This window comes from Chamaea fasciata, unplaced genomic scaffold, assembly GCF_029207755.1.
Source record: "Chamaea fasciata isolate MVZ Bird 193981 ecotype frontalis unplaced genomic scaffold, bChaFas1.0.hap1 SCAF_11, whole genome shotgun sequence".
In the NCBI taxonomy this organism is placed as follows: domain Eukaryota; kingdom Metazoa; phylum Chordata; class Aves; order Passeriformes; family Sylviidae; genus Chamaea; species Chamaea fasciata.
The window spans coordinates 18,328,379-18,352,640 of record NW_027094096.1 but is presented as its reverse complement, the minus strand read 5'-3'; the positions used below and the strand labels follow the sequence as shown (position 1 = coordinate 18,352,640).

Sequence of the window (24,262 nt, the reverse complement as noted above, 5' to 3'; positions counted from 1 at the left end):
GCGCCGGCGCAGCTCCGGCCCGAGAGCGGCGGGGGCGGAGCGCGGCCCAGGCGGCGGCCGGGCTGAGCCGGGCGGCGCCGCGGGCAGAGGTGAGCGGGGGGCGGCGGGCGGCGGCGGCGGCCCCGGCCCGCCCGGAGCTCGGCCCCGCGGCCGCGGAGCGGCGGGGCCCGGGCGCTGTCAGCGCGGGGCCGCGGGCGGGCGGGCGGAGGCCGCGGGGCGCCGCGTGTGGCCGCGCTGCCTTCCGGCCCTGCCTGCGCTCCGGCCTCCTGCCCTGCCCTGCCCGCCCCGCGCTGTCCGGGGCCGCCGCGGGGCTGTGACCGCGCCAGCGGGCGTCGGGGGGAACCCGGGCACGCTGTGCCCTGGGCAGCACGGGGAGGCTCTCCCTGACTACGTGCTGTGAGAGTTGGGGCGTTGATGGGGTTGGCAAGCTGTAGAAGGGAATTTTCAGGTGTTGCAAGAGCTTTGTTTCTCCATCGTTGGGCTCTCGACCCCGCTCTTCTGCCCGCAAGTTGTCTTCTCCCTGAGACTCCCAGTCTCTCTGCAGTGTAAGCACAGCGCTGATCTGCTCCGGTGCTATTTGCTCTCCCTTCCCTCAGCCCTTCCGCGCTGTGCTGGCCGGGTGGGACAGGGAGCTCAGCAGCAGCAGCAGCAGCCGTGGGTGCTGTGCCACGGATGGGGCAGGCACAGCAGAGATGTGCTCCTCAGCTAAAAGCTACATTTAACCAACGTGCCTCTACCATTTCCAGACTCCACTTGTTCTAGCCCAGACTTCTAGGTCAGAAGAGAGATGGAATGCCTTTGGCAATACCATCATCTTTATCTTTTAATGTTGCTAACACAAAAAGAGAAGTCATTTTTAAAAGCTGCAGGAAAATGTGTTTAATACTTGCCAAATACACTCTCAAGGAAGGCCTACAGAAAACATCAAGGAGACCCTCGACCTCAGACACATTCAAGGACCTCAGATGAAATGCCAGTTTCTGTTCCCTTCACAGAGCGTGGGCAGCAAAGTTTGATGGGCTTTGTTTCAGCTACTTCCGTGCTTCTGCCTTGCAGAGGTATTCAGGAAGGAAGGGACAACACTTGAGTCACATTTCATTAAAATCAATCTAAAGCCTAAAGATTAAAAAATGTATCCTTTTGCTTTGCTTATGCGAAAGGATCTTTGGGTTCTTTAATCTAGAAAATTTCCGTCTTTGATTTGTGACAGTATTTCTCTTAAAAGTTCTGTTATCTAATATACATATCTCCATTAATCTAGTTGCTAAAGGAGAATGTTTCTGTAAGTAAATTCTGTCATTTTGCCAGAAATAAATCTAGTAGTTGTGTAGCCAGCTAGGTGAGATGTGAGTTCCCAGAAGTGCTGGTTGAGAGGAGAGTCCATGGTAACAGGAGTTGAAGCCTTGCAGTGTGACCATGAGGTCACCAGCGACGTGTCCTGCTGTGTTCCTCTGAGTCAGTAACTTCGGACTTTGGCTATTTCTGTACGGTCTTGTGCTAATGAGTTATGTTTTGTCAAAGTGCCTTTCCCTAGGCCTCGCTTCACCTCTGGGACAAAATGTTTGCTTAACAGTCCACAGAGCTGTGCTGATCAGAAAAGAAAGAGAAGAGGGGGTAGTTGCCAGTGCTGTGAGTCTGCTTTTGCATGTGCTCACTGCGTCATTTCAGACTTCCTGACCTTATCGGCTTAGCTCTGGCCACGTGGTGGTTTGAAGAGAGACACCCTTCTGCAGCTTCCTCTCTCTCTTTCCAATTTTGGATCCTGCTTGGGGGAAGGAGGGCATCTTCTTGCACAGCATATCTCAGCTGCACACCATAGTCTCAGGCTGGCTTTCTCTTTCCTCCTTACCTCCTGTCCTTGGGAGCTGCCCTGACCTCCACTGGGAAAGGCTGAACTCGGGATGTTGTAAGAACTGCCTCCCACGGGAGCAGGTGCTGCATGAGTTACTCCTGCCTGCACAAGGCCACACTCAAAGCTGTTTGCTTTATTTACATTACTGATGCTCTTAAAAACAAGCTTCTTTAACAGAAGAATTTCCATATATCTCTTGATCTACTGGGCACCCTGACACAGCCCTAGATGGCTTGTGGTGATCTAAGCATGAAGGAGCAGCACTTCTGCAGTGCTGTGGGTTTGTTCTGCATTTGTGTGGACTAAAGGCTTCTGTGGGTAGACAAGTTCAGGTGTCAGCTAGAAGCCTTTGGTAGGGTCCTGTCAGCAGCGTTTGCTGGGACTGTCTTCCCCATTTATGTGCTTTTCAGTTAAAACCTGGGATCTTTAAAACTCTCAAAAATAAATAGGACTGCCAAGGACTAATGAGTGATTAAACTAAGAGGGTTATAATGGATGAAAGATACGAATGTGAAGTATCTTTTACAGTACTCCACTGAAGGTGATGTAAGTTGCAGCCATGTAAGTTGCAAATGGAGTGATCTGCTGATTGATCTAAGGAAATACAGTGTGTGTGCACTGAATTTGTTACTCATAAAGGATCGAGGGCCTCATGTTCCTCCATTCCCATGCAAGTGTGCAGTGCTTGATGTTAAGTTGCTAGTCATGTTTGCTTGCAGCTTACCGGAGCACTTGGGATGAGTGTTCTGAAAACTGACTGGTTCCCAAACATATTTTTTAAAACTTTGAGTATAAAGCAAATCTATAATCAGAATCTGCCATTAATATAGAGGTGTAACAGTCTGGGGTTCTTTGTCAAAAGAGATTGTTCCTTTTAATATTTAACCATTTGCAGGTGTTATGTCAAACACAGCTAAAGGGGTGAGTTACAGTAAATTTCTTTTACTTTTGATCTTTGGGATGTGTACATCTTGGGCTTTTTGAGTTTGAGGTTTGCTGGTGTAGTACTGGCAACATCCCTGTGCAGTCACAGCACAGCACAGAAACCTGCCTACCTCCACTGACTAGCCAAACAGCTTTGTGAGTGGTTCAAGTTCCTCAGTTCAGAGGGTTTTCATCTGTATTAATGAATGGGGCAAATATTTCACTTTCTCTTCAGGTTCTTAAACTTTGGGCAGTGCTTGCTTTATTTTTGGTTTTACATTGCTCACTTCAGATCCTTTTCTAGCAGTGCACTTCTAAGCTGTCCTTTTGTCTTGCTGGTTTATGGTGTCAAGTAAACCCAGTGATACTCCTGTAGCACTGGTGGAAAGTAAGTTCTTCAAGCAGCATCTTGAATTAAATATTTGCATATGGATTATCTTTTGTCACTCTAAGTAACACTGTTGTTAGAAAAGTGAACTGTTTCAGCTGCTAGGGACTGGGATTAACTGCTCTTTGGAGATCTTTACTTTAAGGGGATCCAGACTCAAAGCTGATCATGTTTGAAAAGGGAGAGGGGAGGGCAAGAAAACTTTGCTTGGATTAAATGGCTTACTCAGACCTTATTTGCACATCAAGGAGAAACTTTTGTACAGAAAAATTGTATAATGTGGAGAAATTGGTTTGGGCAGTGCAGACAAACATGATTTTTTTTTTAAATCCTGTAGGTTATAATTAAAACATTTTTAAATTATCTAAGTTAAAAATGAAACAGAAAAACAGGTAGGTAGAGTAGCTTTCCTAACATCTTCCTTTGTTGCAGTTCTAAGAAGCTGGATTTCATGACACCAATGAGCAATTGATCTATTTCCATTGCTGTTGCAATTGGGTTGAAACTCGTGGCATCACTCTTGTCTCCATTCAGGTTTGCCTTGGGTCCTTTTTGTTACCAGGACTTACCTTTGCTAGAGTCTAATTCCATGCTTTTTCTGCTATGATCATGAGTTCAGTCTCCTATGGGTAGAACAGTGGCAGCTGTAGGAATTTCAGTTCCTTCATAATCCATGGCCATCCAGAAATTAATTTTTCTGTGTCTTAGGGAGTGTCTGTTTGGCTTGGCTGTGGGAGAGTGAGGAGAAAGGTGATGACTGCAAATTGTTCAGGAGTGTTCTTAAAAACTGGCAGGTATGTGGCACCTATTGCAGAGCCTGAGAAGATTAAACCCTTGCCTTCATCTGCTGTGCTCTCCTTGGAATGCTCAACGCTTACTGTGTTGGCAGAAGCCCCTTGTGTATGGGGCTCTGTTGAGAATGTTGAGATTTGCCTGGGTTTGTTTGTTTTACCTGGATGAAATGTGTCTGGAATAAGCTGTCCTAGCAAGCCTGTGGTTTGGCTGATGTTTACTGAGGCCACTCAAGGAATGTTTTGTAGGTGCTGCACACAATAGACAGACACATTGTTTGTAGTGGAAAAGCAGGCGTAAACTGCAGCTAGGGTAGAGAAATATGGAAGTGCTAGATGAGCAAGTACAAGAAAATTGGTGTGATGAGATGTTATGTCCTGATTTTTCTGATAACTGAGTTTTGTGGTGAGTAATAGAGGGTTACAAGAGAGCCAGGCCCTGTTGCAGTGCTTTTATACTGTTAAGCTGTGCTCTCTATCAGTGGAGGTAGCCAGGTTTCTTTCTACCTTGTAGGTCTAGTGAATTCTGGACAGTTTTCTCTGTGATGGGAATATCTTATCAAAGTGATGAATTACATCCTTTGTCCTCTCTGCATTTCCACGCCTCCACAAAAAAAAAACAAACCAAACCACCAAAAACAAACAAAAAAAAAAGCACCCCAAAGAAACCACAAAAGCAAAACAAAACCAAAAAAAGAAAATCCCAACTGCTGTTTGTGTCTAAGGTTAGTAGAGTGAAAAATGCAGAAGAGCTTCTTAAGTCAGACTTTGAATACCTGGTTTTGCAGGTGTCATTCAGACTTGCCTTAAAAGTCCAATTGTTAATGTTTTGTTTTCATTTATAGACTCTAGACTCCTTTGTTTTGAGCTACACATGCCTATGTGTAATGATTAGAACAGACATGGCTAAGGCAAAACTTGCTGTAATAGTCTCTAAGTTAGAATAAGTCTGATAGAAGGGCAGGACAAAGACCTTCTCTGAACTTGAGAAAACTACAAACTTGTAAAATACGGGATACATGGTGAGGCTGGGGCAATTTGCATGTAGCATCCCACGTTGTGTGTGCTGCTTTTACTTTCCCCTTGTGCTTCTGGATTCTTCTAACTTTTGATTAATATTTTTAGCTACGTAGTGAGGATAAACAGATATTACTATGCAGGCTTTCCATGCTTGTGTAGTCTCAGATATATCCTTATTGAACACTTTGAGATGCAGGTTTTTTAGTGGGGAAATGAATCTTTAAGATGATTAGCTGCTGAGCTGCATTGGTACTGCTTTGTTAATGCAAAGATAAATACTGATTATAGAAGCTGATAGTGGTGATGTCATACGGAGTGAGGTGTTGCTGTAAATACCGAGCAATTACTTCAGGAGTAAACTATGCCATTCTTTATCTAGTCAGAGAATCAAAATTTCTGTGGGTGTTAGTGTTTTGCTGTTCCTTTAAAGGGTAGCTTGGTGTGAGCTTCTGAAGTGTTTTCAGAGGCTGCTTCGGTTTATTGCACAAGAGTAAGGGCTCCTTTGTACAGTGCTGATGGGGTGGGGTACCTGCACACACTTGTTGATAACTTGGGCTTCAAAGTTTTGTTTTTCAGAAACCTTTTGAGGCAAGCTGGTTAACTGTGCTTGCCCTGAGGCGTAAGCAGTGAGAGAGGTTTAACCGCAGGCTAGAGAGTCATGAATTACATATGGGGAGCATGGGATGGGTGGGAATTACCTGTTTATTGCTCTACCTCTAGGGAAGGTAAATGAGCAAAGCCTGTTTACACACCCGAACCTTTGCAGTTATTGCTTGTTTTTCCTTTTGGTGCAAGTGAAAATGTCTTAGGGAGTGTGGGGTTGTGATTGGAAGAGGGGTGGAATTTTACATAGGCATGTGGCCTGAGAGGATGTGCCTTAGTGTTTTGCTATAATGTTACAGTCCAGATAACTCTGCATTAATTTCCCTTACTCTTTCAGCTGTTTTTGAAGATCATAATGCAGCAGAAAAATGAAAAGCCATAGAAGACATTTGCTTTGGCAAAGAAGTCAGCTGTTGGCCCCGTCTGGAAGATGGACCACTGGTTTTGGGAAGCTTGGGAAATACTGTTTCCAAGAGCAATTTTTCCTAACTTAGAAGAAAAGACAGAGTGCTCAGCTATTTGTGAGCTTAAATCACAACTAACTGTACAGAAGACTGTAGTGCAGAAGGAAGATACTTGAGCTCCAAAGCAGGTGGGCTCGTGCTGTGCTTCTAAATGCAGAAACTTCTCCAAAACTTATTGTTGAGTCACACAGCTTTCCTTAAAAAACTACTGAGAGCTAAAAGATCCTGTCCCTATTGCAAAGCTGAAAGCTCCTCTGGAGAAGCAGTAAGGAAACTCAACAATGTTTCCTTTCAGAGTGAAGATCCCCTGAATGAAGAATTTGAAACTGTTTCTGTTCTCAATAGCATCTCTGGCTGTATCCATTATGTCTCACTTGGCTCGCTGGAAGGTGCTCCCTTACCTTTAAAGAAAGGTGGTTTTGTATGTAACCGGGGGGAGAGCAATAATGATGAGGGCAACACAGTCCTGGTAGTTTTAAACAACTTTAAAAGGAAATGCTGTTGCAAAGGGAGTGGAATGGAACTTGTGGCCCCTTGACAGCTCTAAAGAGGTCCAAATTTAACCATCATTCTGTAAAAAAGAGATTTTTATTTATGATGCATAAGAAACTTTCTATGGTTAGGTTTCGGTATAGAATCATAAAATTCCCGAAACTTCGAGCAAGAGGCAAGACTTGCAAATTAAGAAAAATCAAACAAAGGTGGGTGCAGAAAGTTACAAGGGACCATCAAGAAACACTTCAGCGGGATTTTGAAAGTAGATTGTGTAATTTGTTTTCCTCCTGGAAATCTAAAAGTAAGCGTCTTTGGAAGCGGCACAGCTTGTCAGATATGAACAATAACACACCCGAATCTTTAGGAGCGGAGAATGAAATATGTGCACCTGAGATCTGCCACACGCAGGATGTGTGTGCTGAGCCGTGTTCTGAGGATCCACAATCCGGGGGGCAGGATGGCAGTGTGGATGCTGTCCCACCAGAACTGCGTGTTAGAGCTTCTCCAGAGGCAGAAACCTTGCACCAGGTGGAGGCCAACGGGGCTCTGGCAGAGGATCATTGCTCTGACATTGTCGTCTCTGTGACAGAAAAAGAAATTGCTGTTTCAGATCAAGATGGTGCAGAATCCAAGGAGGTTGTGGGTGTAGATGGAATGACACTGTTGCAATCCTCCTTGCAGAACTCTGATGCCAGTGATAATTTTGCAAATGGACCTTTATCCATGGAGCTGACGCAGAATGAGGACAGCTCTAGCCAGATGGAAGTAGAGGGCTCCTTAAACTTGGACATTTTTAGTTCAAAATTGCTAGATCATCCTTACTGTAAAAGTCCTCTTGAGGAGCCTTCACCAGAAAGCACAGGACTGAAATCAGGAATTCGGAAGGGAGGCAAAAGGAACAGTCAGAAAACTTCCCGGGTGGCTGATGAGCAGTTGGCAACGTGGCTTTGTGGTATACCTTTTAAATATCTTAGGGCATCCAGGAGTTCCTGAAAGCTGCTGCATGTATTGTGGAGTTTACATATCGTGTTAATTCCTTTATAAAAATGGTTTCTTACTCTGAATTGTAAAGGTCACTTAGCATAACATTTGATTAAATGAGGCTGCAAAGAGGAGAGCTGCATGGAGGAGAGCTACATGAAGGAGGGACCAATGAATGTTTATCTTACAAGCTATTTTAAGATTATTTTATTTTAGAGAATACAATGTACTTTATTTGGAATATGCAGAAAATTGTTGATAGAAATTTTAAATGTCTTATCATGTGGAATCAAAAGGTTCAGGTTTTTAAGTGGTTGGCAATTGCTATTCTTAATTTGGTTTTGAAAATCCTAGGTATTCTAATGCTTCCTTCTACCCTTATACTCTCTTCTCTTGCTCTTAAACTAAGTCACTTAAACTCAGGTTTTAATAGCCAGATAGTGTTCGTTGTCCCTTAGTTTTCTCTCCAATTGTTCATAGAGTAAGTTTAATGAATCCTAGGAGACAATATTTTTTGAAAAGACTAGTCTTAGCAAAGGTTCAGCAAAAAGGCTCTGGGGTTTTTTTGTGCTATGCTGAGCATGCAGTATATGATAGTCTTTCTAAAGAGGAGCATGATAAAAATAGTAATTGGTTTCTTATTTATGTGTAGCAGCTTTCTACACACAGAGTAAGGAGCAGTAAGTTAATGCGTAGTGCCATCTTCTACCACCAGTGTAACTTCAGAGATGTTCTGATAACTTCCTTTGGAGAAATTGGCTTTTTAGAGTCCCATAAACTTTAAGCTGGTGGCAATGAGTGTTAAAGGAATTGTTTGAAGTTTGACATGCTCTGATTTTTCTGCCTACCTGTTTGTCCTTCAGTTTTGCAATTGATTTCTCCAAAGCAAAATGTGAAGGAGACAGTGAACCTCAAGAGAGGAGTTAGCTCTCCACATCCATATCTGTAAGTTAGTGTGGGATGTGTATCTCTGTGACTGGCTTTATGTGATCCAGCAAGGACCAGATGCTGTGTGAGAAATTGAGAGAAACTGTGGTAACCCAATGCAGTTTTAAAGTTTGTCCATCAGAAAAAGAGATGTAGTCCTTCTATAACAGGCAAGAGCCAAGGTTGTATCAGGGTGGCAAAGGTTAAAGTTTTGTGGCCTGATAGTATGGTTTTCTCAACTGAAAAATTGTAAAGAAGAATTTTAGTTGTGTGTAACTGTAGAGGAACTCTTGAGTGTTTAGGAGTGTTGTTAATAATTAACTCCTAAAAGTGCTAACCTAGCCTGAGTTCCTAGGGTAGAAACATGAAGGAGGTGCAAGTGTTAGGGCTGCTTGTGGGTTTTGAATTTCTCTGCAGCAGCTGAACTAGGATGTTAATGGGCTGCTATGCTTAGTGCATTCAGAAGTGCTATTAGGTATCAAACAGCCCCATGGTAATTCCTCTTCATGATGGGTATCTGATTTTGCCCCATGGCTGAACTTTGTATTCTCTTCCTTGAGTTACACCAGCCTAAGTGAGGTCAGTGTTGCTGGAGGTCTGGAGCTCTGCTGCTCTTAGTTGCGATGACAAGAACAGTTCTTCTTCTGTGTATTAATAAAAAGCATTTAAAGTTTTTATATATTAAAACAGAATGAGGTACACTCATATGCCCTACTCATTGTCTAGCTGGACTTCTAGCCAGAGTGAGAAGCACTGTCACAGTTTACTGAGATGTAAGGGATAAAAGTTGTTAGGCAAAAGTGTGGCAGAGTTGCAAGGGAGGTTCTTTTCCCATGAAGAATGCTTCATTGTAGTTTGATCTTGCTCTTCAATCCTTCTTCCTTTCCTTCTGTCACACTTCTAGTTATATCTTCACTATTCTCAGCTCATTGTGTTTTGGGTTTTTTCTTAGTTTTTCTCCTTTGGTTTTTATTCTTACTGCTGTTCTTCTGGCACTTTTTCTGTCCAGTGTTTCTCTCATCTTGCTTTTTCCTATCCCAATCTTGAAGGTTTCCAGGAAATGTTTTTAAAGCCTTAGTAAGCACACACTGTCCTATCCAGTGATGCTCTGCCATCACACCCCAGCCTCAGAAGAGTCCTGGACTTTGGATTAATGCAATTTTCCTGGACTCTGATCTCAGATCCGGCTTTCTGTATGCAGAACACATGTTTTCTGCTGCCTCTGAAAATTCATTTTTAGAGATCTGAACAACTTGGTCTTTTTTCTCTTGTTTACTAGCAAGTGTTGAAATCCTGTTCTCCATTCTCTTTCATTCTCAGAGTGGTTTTGGATGCTTGTGTAGAATTTATATCTCCGGTGTTCCAATCTTTCAATTCCTCTAGCATTCATCTCTTCATTATTTCCAAGTTCATATCTTTCTCCGGTGTGGTTGCTCAGTGTTTTCCTGGGCAGTGACAGGCTGACATGGCTGTCTGTGTCACCTTAAATGCCATCCCTAGGATAAAAAGGTAAAGGAGTTAAACTTGCTGGGAGTCTGTCTGGCGTATTTTCCGTTCGCCGTGGTGCGGCAGCGGAACTGAGCACGCTGCAAACACTGCCAGCTCCAGCTGCCCGCATTTGAGGAGAGTCATTCTGCCTGCCATAAGGACAGGATACTGGCTTTTCAGTGAAACCTGTTGCAGGAACTGATGGCTTTCCACGTTGCAGTAAAATGATTTAAAATGCTAATTGAAGTAGGGAAGGGGATGGATTCTTCTCTAGCACTGGTATAATTAGTTCGCTGTAGATATGAATGTGTATGGCAAGAACAGGGGCTGATCTTTTCCTGTGAAGCTGAGTGATCAGATTGATGTATTTTTATTTTTGTCCTTCTTCCCCTACCCCCGCTTTCATTTAATGTTGCCAATTTGAGCTTAGCTTCTTTAAATATATCCTTGCCATGTGTGGTGCTGCATGTTGGTTGGGTGCAGAATAACTGCTGCTTGTACCTGTGAGAACTGAGAGCTTTATTGGATTGGTGAACTCAGAAGGTTTTTATATGTTTGCACTTTCATTTTTCTGGTATATTTAAAGGATTCCTAGATGAAGTTATGAAGAAATATGGCAGTTTAGTTCCACTCTGTGAAAAGGATGTCATGGGAAGATTAAAAGAAGTCTTTAATGAAGATTTCTCCCATAGGTGTGTAGCAGTATCACATTGTACACCTGGTAAAGAACAAATCACTTGCATTGCTACTGCATGCTCTACATCTAACAACTAGCGGAACAGAATCCATTTGACGTGACCTTGACTTGAATTTTCTCTACCTTTTCAATCCTGTTTTAGAAAACCTTTTATCACCAGGGAAATCATGAAGTATCGGGAAAAACATCCAAAAACCTCCACTTGCAACTTCCGGGTCTTCTATAATAAGCACATGCTAGATATGGATGATTTGGCTACACTGGAAGGCCAGAATTGGCTGAATGACCAGGTCAGAGATGCTTGGTGTTTATGTGCTTCCCTAACCCTTTTTAGCCCATTTACATTAGAATACCAGTTGTACACCTTCTGCTGACATTACAGGTGGACTATCCTTGCTTTACATTTCACCAGTAAAGGGAGTGGTGGGCAGCTTTTACAGTGACAGGTGCAGTAAGTCTGGAAGCTGAGAGGTGTCACAATTAGACTGTTTCCTTTAGAAGAAATGATGTACTATTTATATAAAATAGTGGCTACCCATATAGGTTTTAGTAACTTTTCCCATCCCCAGCTTGAGCAGATTACAAGAATGACAGAGCGAAACAGCAAACTGTGGCCCACAGCCAAAAAAACCGGGAAGGCTGCAGAACCCAGGGCATGCACCAGTAGATTTAAATTGAATTAAACTGCATTTAAGATTGAGGCAGACTTGAAGCAGCCAGTTACAGTCTCTCTCCAGGATGACCACTATTAGTTGCAGAGTGCTTGTCCTTCAGACAATGTGGCTCTAAAGGCTCCTCTCCGTATTGCTGGCTTAAGTGGGTAGGGGCCTATGTTTTGTGGGCATTTGTGAATTTGGGTCTTAATAAATTGTGATGTATTTAACTATTTACTAACTCTTCCAGATAATTAACATGTATGGTGAACTCGTAATGGATGCGGTCCCTGAAAAGGTGAGGGGGTTTTGTTATTACATGAATGTACCTAATGAGAGATGGAGAGGGGAGGGCAAAACTTTGCACACTTCAGATACAGAATCTGAATTCAACTCAATGATGGTCTGAGTGGTTCCATTATAATTTTTTGCTACATGTGCTCAGATTTTCTGTCTTTCCTTTTCCCTTTTCAGTGCTGTTGCTCTTGTGTCAGGAAGTGACTGTATTAGCTCTGCAGGTGATCTCTGTGGTAGCCTAATGTCAGTGATGTACCTGTGGAAGATGTGGCCTGTTTTGGCCCATGCCACCCTCCTTACTTCCCTAGAGGTTTCTGTTTCCAGCTTATCTGCTTCTAAAGTGCTGTATTCATGCCTTTGCTCACCCGGCTGGTGTTTCAGCTGAAATTTCTGATGAAGATGGATTTCTGCTGAGATGACAAACCATGAGTGTTAGCATCTGAACCATGCACATGTGCTGCTTGCACTCACCCTCCCGCCCACCTCGTAGCTGTGGGGGCTGTAACAGCTCAAGCTGTGTCAGCTGCCTGCCTGGTGAATGTGAATTTGTGTGGAGCTGCTTGGTTCCTTGGCAGTATTGACTCTGCAGGACTCTTGTTTTGTGCATCCTCCTCAGAATGCTTACAGCTTTGCAGCTGCAGTGCCTGACTGTTGGTGGCAGTTGAGAGAAAGCAAAGAAAAAGTAATCAAGATAACATCCCCCCCCCACCCCATTTTGTGACTAAATTTGCAGCAGTGACAATTATAAAACCCCATCTGTTTACTAATAGGGCAGAACAGTTTTCAGGTGAGACCACAAAGGAAGAACCAAACAAAGCCATTCTTAGATGAGCTCTGCACAATGTAACTCTTAAAATCTTCAAGCTCTGAGGAAAGAGCGTTGTTGCTTTGATTGGAGGTGATGGTGATTCTTCATTAGTATTCTCCGTATTTCCTGAGTGTGCTAGGCTTGGGGTATTGGAGATTGTATCTGTTTGCTTGTGTCTGCTTTTTCTTCCTAGTGCATAATTGAAATCCTCATGGGAGATTTTGTGCTGGTACCTCAGAATGTGGTTTTGAAGTCTGTTGGCATAGCTAATGGATGTTAGACTGTGTTCTCAGATGCTGCATTTTATAACTTTTTTTCAAGTAACAACTCAAGCCTTCTACCACCTCTACACTAGCAGAATTATTAAAAACAGATGTTGCAGATTTCTATTTGTATTAATCTGTTCCTATAATTGAAAGAAGCTAAGCACAGAGAATAATAGTGTTAACCTGGAGCTAATTATTTTTTTGCATAAGCCTACATCTTTTTGTCATAAAAGTTGGTTTTCACTTAACAAATGGATTGGTCATACCTTAAAAACACTTCTCAATAGCAGAATATTGTTCTTGTTGGGAGCTGGTCATAAGAGTTGAATACCAAAGACAATGTTGTTGGACTAAATCTCATAACTGTTTTGATCAATTTTCTTTTTCTGAGTCTCAGCTTCCAGCAACTAAAGCCAGAAGTTACTCCCTTCTCCACCACCCGCACTTTTCCAGTCCAGTGTTCTCTTCCTTGATCCCCTGTAAAGAACAGCAAAAACTAACTCCTTTTCCTGGTGTTTTTCTCCCATGTCCCTCCCCAACAAAACAATTAAACATGATATGCCTGGAGATACAAAAATGTAAATATAAATGCTGCAGTGGCTTACATGATATATTATAGGGAAATAAGGCTTATTTTATTAGCTTGCTGAAGAACAGTAATAGCTGAGGCTTGGCAAAGCCTTTGTTTGTCCCTACTGGGTTCTGTTTCTAAACCTCCATTAAATATTGCCTCATTACAAGTTGTTTTGTATAAATTATCCTGGGAAGGGGAATGACTGTGCATGAAAATTTCTGTGCTCATTCCTCCTCTCTCTCTTTCTCTCCCTCTCTTTTTAGGTTCATTTCTTTAACAGCTTTTTTCATAGACAGCTCGTAACCAAAGGATATAATGGGGTAAAACGATGGACTAAAAAGGTACCTTTAACATGGTGTCATCAGTGCTGGGGTTCTGCTGGGCTGGGCTCAGACACTAACTTGAAGCTGGGTTACAGTGTGTTATTTGCAAAGGATGGGTTAGCAAAGAAGCTGGACAAAGTGGGAAGGGCTTGATGAAAATAGTGTGGCACTATTCAAGTTAGGACGGGTATGTTGTACTTTGAATGGCTAAATCTTCAGTGGGAGGTTATCTCTTTGTGTATGTTCATGCAAGTTGTTAATTTGACTGCAAGAAAAGTCTCTTACTGCTCCTGACAGTGCCAGGTACACTAATCTACAGGAGAGCAGACTTAATTCTGCTTTTTCCTTTTATCTCAAACTGGCATTCTTTGACAAAATCAAATTGTTACTCCAAGTAACACACACCAGGTACTAGAAAGCAGAAAAGAGACCCATAGTTATTAAGCCAGACTGTTGTTCTCATGACAAGAGCAGAATTCACCTTGCTTTCCAGAACTCACACCCGATCATGGGTGTGATATTTTCAGGGGTAGGTAATGCAAAAAGAAATACTCTCTTTTTTCTTTTTTTTTTCTATGAACATTTGTCCTTTCTAATATGGGAGATGAGGCAAGACTAATCAAAGGCCATGTTTGAATGTATGATCTTTCTGCAGAAGTACTTAAATAGCACACATCTGTGAAATGCTAGAGATGAACTCATTATCCAAATATAAAATCTATTCATATAATTTATTAAAAATCTCTTTAAAGAGAGATGGAATATCGGTGCTTAATATTCCCACATATTATTTTTTAAACATTCTTTTTCTCCAGCAAGCCAAGTTTTGTAAAAACCCCCAAAATTAAGGTAGATTCTGGGAGTGGGATCTGTATTGTTGCTGCTGAGAGGTACCTGATGAGACAGGACAATTTTAGACATTTACACTTAAATTCCTGAGGAATCTCTCAAGCAAGAATGAGAACTAAGCAGTTTCTGTGGGAAGGATTCTGTAAACTCCTTCATCCTGCAATATGCAATTAAGGGGAATTTGTTTCTGCTCTTCAAACACATCAGAGTATTGCACCATGTTTTATAAATGTTCTCTCCCGGGGTACAGGATATCCTGTGCTGGCTCTGGCTGCAGTGGTTTCAGAGCTCCTGTTTGTGTGTGTCCCTTCTGATCCCCCATCACACTGGCACTCCTGATCCACGGTCATGATGCAGAGCTGACTCTGCTCTCTTGCTGAAGTGAATCTGGGTTGCCACCACTCTTCCTGTACATCAGCTCTTAACTGAAGACCTCACTTTTGGCTGCCTGTTTCTACTCCTCTGCTGCAGGATTGCACACCTGCAGTAATCCTACAACTGGGGCCACGTGAGGACCCTTGAGTTTCGTGTGGTTCTGCTGTTGCTGGACATCACAGAAGATGTAGTTCATTTATCTTATTCCAGTTTTCCTTTGTGGTCTCAGCTTGCTGCTGGCTGACATCCCTCTGCTTCTCTCCAAGAATGATGGATCGGTGTGTAACGAATGTGCTGTAATCCAGTCAGGAAGCAGTTTCTGCAGGTGGGAGCAGGGTCGATGCTTGTCACAATCAAAGGACTGTTGTGAGCCAGGCTCGTCTGATAACTGCTGTGAATGCCCAGACCTTTTTGTCTCTTCAACTTCCCATTGTTACTCAAGAAATAGACTTTTCTTTCCTACAAAAGACCTGCCCTTGCCAGTAGTGGTTGCAATTATGTACTGTTCAAATTGCACAGTGCTTAAAAAAAACAGGAAAAAAGCTTAGAAATCTTCCCACAGGATGAGTTCATTTAGTTCAGTATTCTATTTTTGCTTATTTTCTGGACTGTGCCACCAAAACCCCAGTAATTAGACACTCATTTCAAGAGCAGCTAGGAGAAGGAAGATCATGAAAGGCCCTGGCTTGGCTGGCTTCCAAAAGCATAAAGGCTCATCTGCCATACAGACACGGGGGGTGTTGCATCTGATTTACTTGTTCTATACTTCAAGACCTTTTCCCTTGTTTGCTTGCCTGTGACCACTGTACATCTGCTACAAAGTTAGCTTTGAGAAAGGATGAATCTGCTCTCTCCCCCTCTTTTCCTCTGCTCACCAAAGCATCCTGCACTCCTCTGCCTTCTTCTGGCAAGTCCCAGAGCCTGTGTTAGAGCAGAAGGGGTCAAATTGCAAACTTGCTAGTTTTGTGGGGTGTTTGTAATTATAGCTTCTTCATAGAATCATGGAATGGTTTGGGTTGGAATGGACCTTACAGATCATCCAGTTCTGCCCCCTTGCCATGGGCAGGGACACTTTCCACTATCCCAGGTTGCTCCAAGTTCTCTTCAGCCTGGCCTTGGACACTTCTGGGTGGGACAGCCACAGCTTCTCTGGGCACCCTGTGCCTATGTCTCACTACCCTCACAGGGAAGAATTTCTTTCTTACATCTCATCTAAACCTGTCCTCTGTCAGTTTAAAGCCATTCCCTCTTGTCCTATTGTTCCATGCCCTTGTCCAAAGACCGTCTCCAGCTTTGTTGTAGCCCTTTAGGTACCAGAAGGTTCTGTAAAGTCTCTACAGGGCCTTCTCTTCTCCAGACTGGACAGCCCCAACTCCCTCAGTCTGTCTTCGTAGCAGAAGTACCCCAGGCCTCTGAACATCTTTTTGTCTTCCTCTGGACCTGCTCCAACAGCTCCACCTCCTTCCTTTGCTGTGGGCCTCAGATCTGGGCACAGCACTGCAGGTGTGGTCTCTTGTGAGAGCAGCAGAAGGACAGAATCTCCTCCCTGACTTGCTAGCCTCACTGCTTGTGATGCATTCCAGCATACATTTGGCTTTCTGGGCTGTGAATGCACATTACTGCATTGTGTTGGGCTTCTCATCAACAACCCCAAAGTCTATCACCTACTCACAAAGCAGCTCTGATAGAAATGAGTGGTGCTCACACTGTACAAGTGTCATTACTGAAGAGATGTAGCTAACCTAAACTGAATCTCGATTGTATTGCCATCATTACCTAATGATGAATCCCACTTCAACACAGATGTTTCAGTGCAACATGAGCAGGATTTTGTCACAAATACAGTAGTGATTAATTCTGATACTGTACAAGGTTCCTCAGCCGCTTTCTGGACTGTAACTGTATTTTTGTGCTTGCTGATAAGTGGTGTATTAGGTAAACATGGAGAATGTGGTGACAGTGGAGGGGGCAAAAGAAGATTTCAGTTATGGAGTGACAGAGAGGAAACCTAGATACAATTAATCTCTTGCTTTGCTGTATTCTGCCTGTGAAACTCTCTCTAATATATGTTGTTCTTTTTGCCAGGTGGACTTGTTTAAAAAGACTCTCTTGTTAATTCCTATTCACCTGGAAGTCCACTGGTCCCTCATTACTGTGAACATCCCCAGTCGAATTATTTCATTTTATGATTCCCAAGGCATTCATTTTAAGTTTTGTGTAGAGGTAAGAGTGACAGCTGTGTCTGCAAGGTCTAAACTGTTTTCTTAAACAAAACACTCCCCCTTTGTTTCTGTCCAGCCATAAACTTTAAATGTGGTATGTCTGTCATTGTCTTGCTGTGTATGAAATGAGAATCAGCCTGTCCTGCTGAGGAGTCTGAAGCACAGAGCTCAAGGGTCACAGCAGAGCTGGGACCTGAGGTCAGATCGCCTGTTGCCCAATTAGCCTGACCGTGTAATCAGCACAGCTTTGGTGACTCTGACTTGGCACTCCCACAAAAAGCAGGAGCTCAAAGCCCAGTGCCATGGGGAAGCAGAAGAACCCCAAGGAGAGTGAGGGCATTTCTTTCATCTGTTAAGGGACTTGTGTTTAGGATAAATGATAAATTGTGGTCCTTTAGGGGATAGGTTGCCTGGGTGAGAGCACAGGACTGAAGATGCCATAGTGTTGCCCAGTGGGGTTTATGTGTTACTGTGCTATTAACAGCGTATTGCCTTTTTCCTTGCCCTGCATTGAAACAGGGTGTTTGCCTCTGGTTATAACCCAGCAACCTTTCAGGGCTGCAGCTTGAACACTGGAGTTAAATTATCAGTCTTCTTGATAAAGAGCAGCCAGGAAATTTTTGCTGGGCTTAGCAAATTGTAATGACCCTCTTACAAAAGCTAATTTTGTCAACCTAATTGCTTGCTTGATGCAGCAGCCCTCTGCTTTTAACTGTGTGTGGTTGTTGGCTTACAGAGGAGTAGTAATTATTGTACCCAGGAGAGTTCCCAGGTAGGACTTCTGAATGAAGATAGTGTGCCTGCTGGCATTTGCTGAGGATGAAGCTAATGTTTGTCCTGGGAGCAAGAGATCCTATGCTCTCTAGCTTGTGAGTGTGCAGCATGAGCCAGCCATCCCTCTCGGCAGCCCCACGGTCTCTCCTGCAGCCTTGCAATGTGGTCTGTCCTGTCACATTCCAGGCAAGGCATTTGCACCTGAATGTCTCACAGACATGAGGAACTTTTATTTGTGCCTGTTCTAGCAGCAGGAGGGGAGCAATACCCCAAAATTCACTGATCCACACTAAAGTGAATATTTGTGTGCTGCAGTGTTTAAATCGTGCTGTAAATGCCCAGCCTGTTTGCAGAGAAGTAGGATTTCCTTAACCCAAGACCATAGTCTCATTTATCTTGCTTCCTTCTCTTAGCTTGTGTCAGCCTATTTTTTTTCCTGTATGTCACTAAAACTCTCCCTGGAGCTTTGTTGATTAGCTGCAGAACTCGAGCATTTTGTATTGAGACTCCAGCAAGAAAATGCGGTTGTATTTAATGTAAGGGGCTTGGTGTCAGCCAGTAAGCCAGGAAAGAACACATGCCAGGCTGCTCTGGTTTTCTCTGGATGTCTGGGAGCACTCTGACCTTGTGCCTGGGTGCCACAGCTAGTCTGATATGACGTAGAGCAGTGTACAGTGTGGCTGAGGGGTGTTAGAGCTCCCCTTGATAGACTAAAATAAGCCTTGATGGTAGAAGGCACAGTACCCACCACCTTTACCTCTACATTTGAGCTCAGCTCCTAATGCTCACCTGAAATTTGTTCTCATTGTCAAAAGGATACCAACTAAGCAGTCAGTGTCCCTCTCCTGTTCTTTAGTGGGCGAATAATGTTGCTTTTTTTTTCCTTTTTTCTTTAAAGAACATTCGAAAGTATTTGCTGACTGAAGCAAAAGAGAAGAATCGCCCCGAGTTCCTTCAGGGTTGGCAGACTGCTGTGACAAAGGTAAATGACAGCACTTTGAGCCCTGGGGTCTGACTTTGTGGGAGACTTCGTGAAGCTGCTTCTGAATTCATATATTCGTCCAAGTAGTAAATGGGTTTATGCTGCCCACATGGAGGTTGCTTGGAGAGATGCAGGTAGTTACACATGGGAATTCCAGCTTTGTTGGTCATTCAGCTCCCACCAGGGCTTTAGCACTTTCTGCAAGTGACTTGGTGATCTGAGCCTTTCTCTGGACAATTAACTGCACGCACAGCAAAACCTGCAGCTGGTGTCCATATTGACACAAGGTCAAGCACTGAATGAACTGGACACTCAGCTGCCCCCCTTCTCCTGGAAGGGCTGTTCTGAATGGATCGGCTTTGGTGAGGGAGGGAACAGGCTAGTGTTGCTACTGCTGATATTTTATGTTTGCTGTGGATAGAGGGCTTTGGTCTCCAGGGCTGTTTGTGGCACATTGCGTTTGATCGCAAGTAAACAAAGTCTGGCAACAATAAAAGGCAATAACTTGTGTGTAGTGTAAATGAGGGAATATGTAATTTGTATAGCCATCCCATAATGGCTCCAAAGATATAAAACAGGTCATTGCACACTAGACATACTTCCAACAGCTCCCTCCTTGCACAGGTTTATTTTTAGATGCTGATACAATGATGAAATGATTCCTCTCTACACTCATGCACAACCTGTACAGGCAGTTCATCCTCCTGCATTCTGTGAGGCAGAAGATCTGGGAGTTGAGAAAAAACAATTACTTTGCCTTTTCAAGTGCCAGAGACATAATAGCACTAGTGATTGGGACTTTTTAGCTCTGCATATCAAAATTGAGCATGTTTGAGGAAATAATGAAGGTTGAAAGTTATCATTTGAGACTGCCTTGCTCAGTCCTGTTGCCTAGTAATGAACCATTTGTCATGTTCTCTGAAACCCTTTGGTGTGGCTGGGGGAGGAAAGCCACTGCTGGTAGCATGGATGCTGAGAGTAATCTTCCTCTAGGCCTGTGTGACTTTGCTGATATAGTTTTGTCCTGTGTAAAGTAGATAATGCTGTACAAACATTTATTTAAACTAATTGAGAAGCTGTTCTGTGTAGGTCACTAAAAGAAAATAAATTTGAAAGAAAGACTTGTAATTTATTTTCTGTCCTACACTATATATTTTTCTAAATATTAGGTGTTATTCTAACAAGGTGTTGAGTGTCACCTTGCAAAGTTTGTGTGAGATCAAGTAATTACAGCTCCGGTTTCTGGTGCTGCAGAACAGCTAGCTCTGAGCATGAGACAGCTGATCCTTATGCTGAATCTCCTTTTGAACTTTGAGCAGGAGTTAGAAAACAAAAGGATGAGTAAAAGGATAAGGATCTGACATGTCTCTGGTTGTTTCTTTTCCTTTCAGTGCATTCCACAACAGAAAAATGACAGTGACTGTGGGGTTTTTGTGCTCCAGGTAAGAGTATTCCTTTTTAAAAATCAGTGGCCTGTATTTTTCATGTAGTAAATGTCCTTTTTTCAACCAAGCCTTTTCCTTTTCCCCAGTACTGCAAGTGCCTCGCCTTAGACCAGCCTTTTCAGTTCTCCCAGGAAGATATGCCCCGAGTGAGAAAAAGGATTTACAAGGAGCTGTGTGAACGCCAGCTAATAGACTAATAAAATGCAGCCAACCTAATTTCTCTGGCATTTCTGACAAGTTGCAGCTGGTGTTTGTGTACTTGAATTTCTGAAAACTTCCATGAATTTTGAGCGATTCTCAGCCGAGTGGTGTGGCCACTGTTGTTACCTCAATCTTTTGCAAAGTTCTTTAATTGGCAGAACATAACAGAGCTGCCATAGACTATTCCTAATGTCAGTTTGGTTCTCTTATGTTCTTTCCTGTATTTAATATTTATTATTTCAGCATGCATATAGGCAAAGCATGCAACTAAAACCATGAAACAGTAGATTTGGGGCACCTTTGAGGTGTAGCTAGAAATGACAAATACAGGTGAATTTGTCTGGAAAAATAAAGATGCATGATATGTTTTCTGATGCAATAATGCTTTGAATGTATAAAAAAAAAATCAATGCCATAAAAAGAACAGCTAGAACCTATTTGATAGTTCCATTGTCCCTGTTGTGGCTGTGTAATACTGAATACCACATTTTAGGGTGGCTAAACTCATCTACAGTTTTAATTTGTGGAGACCCCTTTTTCAAATAGTTCAAATTGCTAATAAAGTTTGTTCTGTTAGCATTTCTCTGGCTGTCATTATCAGCCTGTCCCTATAGATAAAAAGCAGCCTTTGCACAAATAAAGCTTCAGCACTAGTCTGTATAATAGAAAGTACAGAAGTGTTCAGTCAGTCAGATGGATGGTAAGTTCCTGGATGCTGCAGAAGTCTCCATTATGTGTGTATTAAGGAGAATTATAAAGCTGGCCCTGAAGACTCACAGCTTAGATAGTAAGATAAACTCCTTGGCTGTAACTGTTTACATCTCAGATGGCTTTGAGTCATTTCTCAGATCCATGATATGCAGTGAAAATGTACCATTTCTCCCTTCAGCTGTCTTCAAAGCTTGTCTTTAACCTCCCATTGGCTTTTGCTTTTGTTCAAATGTAAATGAATTAATTTCTGCTGCATCCGCTGTGTGATTGTCTCAAACATCCCTGGTTTTGTCCACATTCAGTAGCGCCGATGGGTCTGGTTGGGAGTTCCAGCACTTGTGGTGGGTGCAGTGCAAACACAGCGAGGTGATGTCATCCTGCTCCAGAGGGGTGGGAGCCCACGAGCCCAGCCCTGAACTCTGCAGGGTTGTTGTGCTGGGCAAAGGATGAGTGAGAGCAGTGGATCTGCTGGGCTTTCACCTTGGCCTGTAAACTGTGATGTGCTCCTTGCTAAAGAGAGCTACTTCTGTTTGAAGAGATTATTGTCTGGCACTGCTACACCAGCAAATGTCTTTGCTGTGTTTTTCTGCCAGATACAGGAATGAGCCCAGAGGAAAAGTATTTTCATTGCTAAACATCATCTGCTGCACAGCTTCACTTTGTGTCTGTCCATAGCCCTGGCTTCTGATGGAGGAAAACCACTTTGACTTCCCTGTCTTGCAAATTAATTCAGACTTGAGCTAAGCCAGGTGCAAATCCCTCCTTAGATGACGGGAGGGAGAAGGGAGGGAGTGCCAAGCACAGTCAGGCCAGGAAGTGGAAGCACGTGCGCACTATGCTGTGCTGGAGGAGTTCCTGCAGTATCCTTGCATGTTCCCACTTCCCCTTGTTGGCAGCTGGCAAGGACTGGCTTAATTTAGCAAGATAAGGAAAGCCTTAAGCACTTGGTTAGATAATTTAAACGAGGAACTTAATGAATCAAAAAGAACCTAAGACCCAGACAGGCAAGATACATCTGCCCATTGTATGGTGCAGAGCACCCCACAGCACATGGTTTATTCGTGTTTCCCTGAGGTGTAACTGACAGGTGAGTCAGTCCTGAGGTGAGTGTTTGTGAGCAGCAGAGAGTGACTTCCATGAAAATTGAAGCCTGGAATGTAGTTTCTCCTGTGGAGGGTAGCACATATAACCCAGTGTTGTCATTCTCATCATTTCTATACACCGGTGTCACATGAACGGTTCCAATGCTTATGTGGTGGGACAACTGATCCAGGCCACAAGTAACCCCAAGGACAGTTCCTCAGTATAACTTGCTGCTAAATGTATAATCCTGGTAGGAAGGATACACAGAATTGGGTGGCCAGGAAGAGATGGGGTGGTGGTGCCACTTCGGGTGCATGGAAGTGAGGCTTTTTTTTTCAAGTAAGACTTCTGGCAGAAAGGGAGTAGAACAAAAAGACAACTGCATGAGCAAGTTACTTTTATTTTCAAAACATCAATAATTTGGTAAAGAAGCTTGAAAGGTGTCCTGTGAGACTACCAGTCTGGGAGGCTCAATGCCTCAAAGAAAGACGCTTATTTTTTTGTGCAAGTTGCCTTGTTGATGGATATTTTTCATCGCATGGGAATGTGCTGGAACATTGCACTACAGACAGTTGTTTCCTAAGGCTTGGTGCCTACTACAGATTGGTAGGCATTCATCTTGCTCTATATTAGAGATCGTGAGGAGTCTTTAATCACGATCCCCTTATCAGCAGCATCAGCCAAAGCACAGAATTTCTGTGAACTGTATGTTGGACGTGGGTGCTTTGAAGCAAGTGCATGTGTGTCCCAGATCGTTTGAGGGGAGGGGGCATGCATTTGTATCTGCTGCCTTGTAAGCTGGGGAACAGGGTGGGGAAACATGCATGTTGGAAAGTACTTCTTATGTGCTTTCTTGTCATCTTGAGGTTTCCTGACAAGTGTTCCAGTTGGTTATGGGGCAGCACAGAGGAGTTGCACTTGAGTCTCCAGCTGTGAACACACCAGTGAGGGGCCTCTGAAAAAAAAAAGCAGGGGAAATTGAAAACAGATCTAATATAAGCAACGTATGTTGGTGCAGTGATGAAATTAATCACAGGCAGTAGGAATCTCAAGCTCTGTAATGGTGTATCCTGTGAAACTGGACTAATTAACTCCTCCTTGAGAATGTCTTTGATGCCTTAAAGGAGATGGACTTCATAATCTGTAGTCATTTTACTAGTTCTTAAAACATTCAGAACTATGTAGAGTGTTTTTATTATGAGAGGCACATTTATGTGGATGTAGTTATGGCTGTTAGCAATTCCATTAATGTGATCTTCAGATTTTCATAAATCACTCTGAACTGGTTTGGCGGATGCTTAAATTTCACGACTTGTTCCAAAGAGATTGTCTCGCTGTGCTGATTTATACAAATAGTCCCAGAACTGGTGAAGCCTCTGCCTTGTGCGTGACAAATTTAAGCTACCTGAGTTGAAATAAACCTTAAACAGAATAGAAAATGAATTATCAGTTTCCATTTCATTTGCTTTAATCTATAGTTTTAAATGACTGTGCCCCTGATACAAATCAATAAATGCAGAGTGTGGCCTTGATTCTACAAGGTGAGTGGAGAGATGCCTATTGCTGAGCTGCTGGTACTTGCGGAATGGAGGCTGGACCTTTGTGCTGTCTAATATGCAGTTGTTCTGTTCTTACCTGGCTCTCTTGAGTGTGAAGGTGATATTTTGAATGTTTCACATGCACTGATCACCGAGCCAGATAGGCTTGCACAGAGCTGCTGGCTTGTGTTGAATCTCCAGCGTAATGCTTAACCTACCTTTACTTTCTCAGAGTTTTGATTGGCGTTATCTACTGTAGCATTTACTCAATTCAACGTGAAAATTTAAACCTTGGGAAGTGCTGCAGAGTTAACTCCATTGAGCAATGACTGTCTGCTGTGGGTATGCTCTTGCATTGACTAAAGCCCATGTTCCTGTGAAGTAATAAAATTGAGTTTTACCATAAACCCTATTTTCTTTCAGTGGTTTGGTTTCATTTTAATTTTAAAAGCAACCAATGTGATGTTTGAGGGAATGTTTGTAGCAGCGTGTTTTGGGGTCTGTGTTATTAGGAGAAGCCTCTCCAGTTGA

General features: G+C 43.1%; 1 protein-coding gene across 2 annotated transcripts; it reads left to right on the top strand.

The window, feature by feature from the left end:
- On the top strand, positions 1-21,365 carry SENP5 (SUMO specific peptidase 5). Of its 2 annotated transcripts, XM_066193512.1 has the most exons (10): positions 1-89; positions 5,916-6,170; positions 10,520-10,625; positions 10,773-10,920; positions 11,534-11,581; positions 13,492-13,569; positions 16,861-16,998; positions 18,670-18,753; positions 20,145-20,195; positions 20,285-21,365. In XM_066193512.1, exons 3-10 carry the CDS (start codon positions 10,537-10,539, stop codon positions 20,393-20,395), a joined length of 747 nt encoding a protein of 248 aa, XP_066049609.1. In that variant the 5' UTR covers positions 1-89; positions 5,916-6,170; positions 10,520-10,536; the 3' UTR covers positions 20,396-21,365. The 2 variants fall into 2 exon arrangements, with proteins under 2 accessions (XP_066049609.1, XP_066049607.1); XM_066193510.1 differs by lacking the exons at positions 1-89; positions 5,916-6,170 and adding an exon at positions 6,451-7,489.
- Positions 21,366-24,262: the final 2,897 nt, after the last annotated feature.

Bases quoted from the DNA above. Each gene is read 5' to 3' on its own strand.
- SENP5 (XM_066193510.1), top strand. From the start codon at position 6,538: ATGCTGTTGCAAAGGGAGTGGAATGGAACTTGTGGCCCCTTGACAGCT. The intron at 13,570-16,860 runs GTACCTTTAACA...TCTTTTTGCCAG, and splicing joins TAAAACGATGGACTAAAAAG to GTGGACTTGTTTAAAAAGAC. The intron at 18,754-20,144 runs GTAAATGACAGC...TTTTCCTTTCAG, and splicing joins GGCAGACTGCTGTGACAAAG to TGCATTCCACAACAGAAAAA.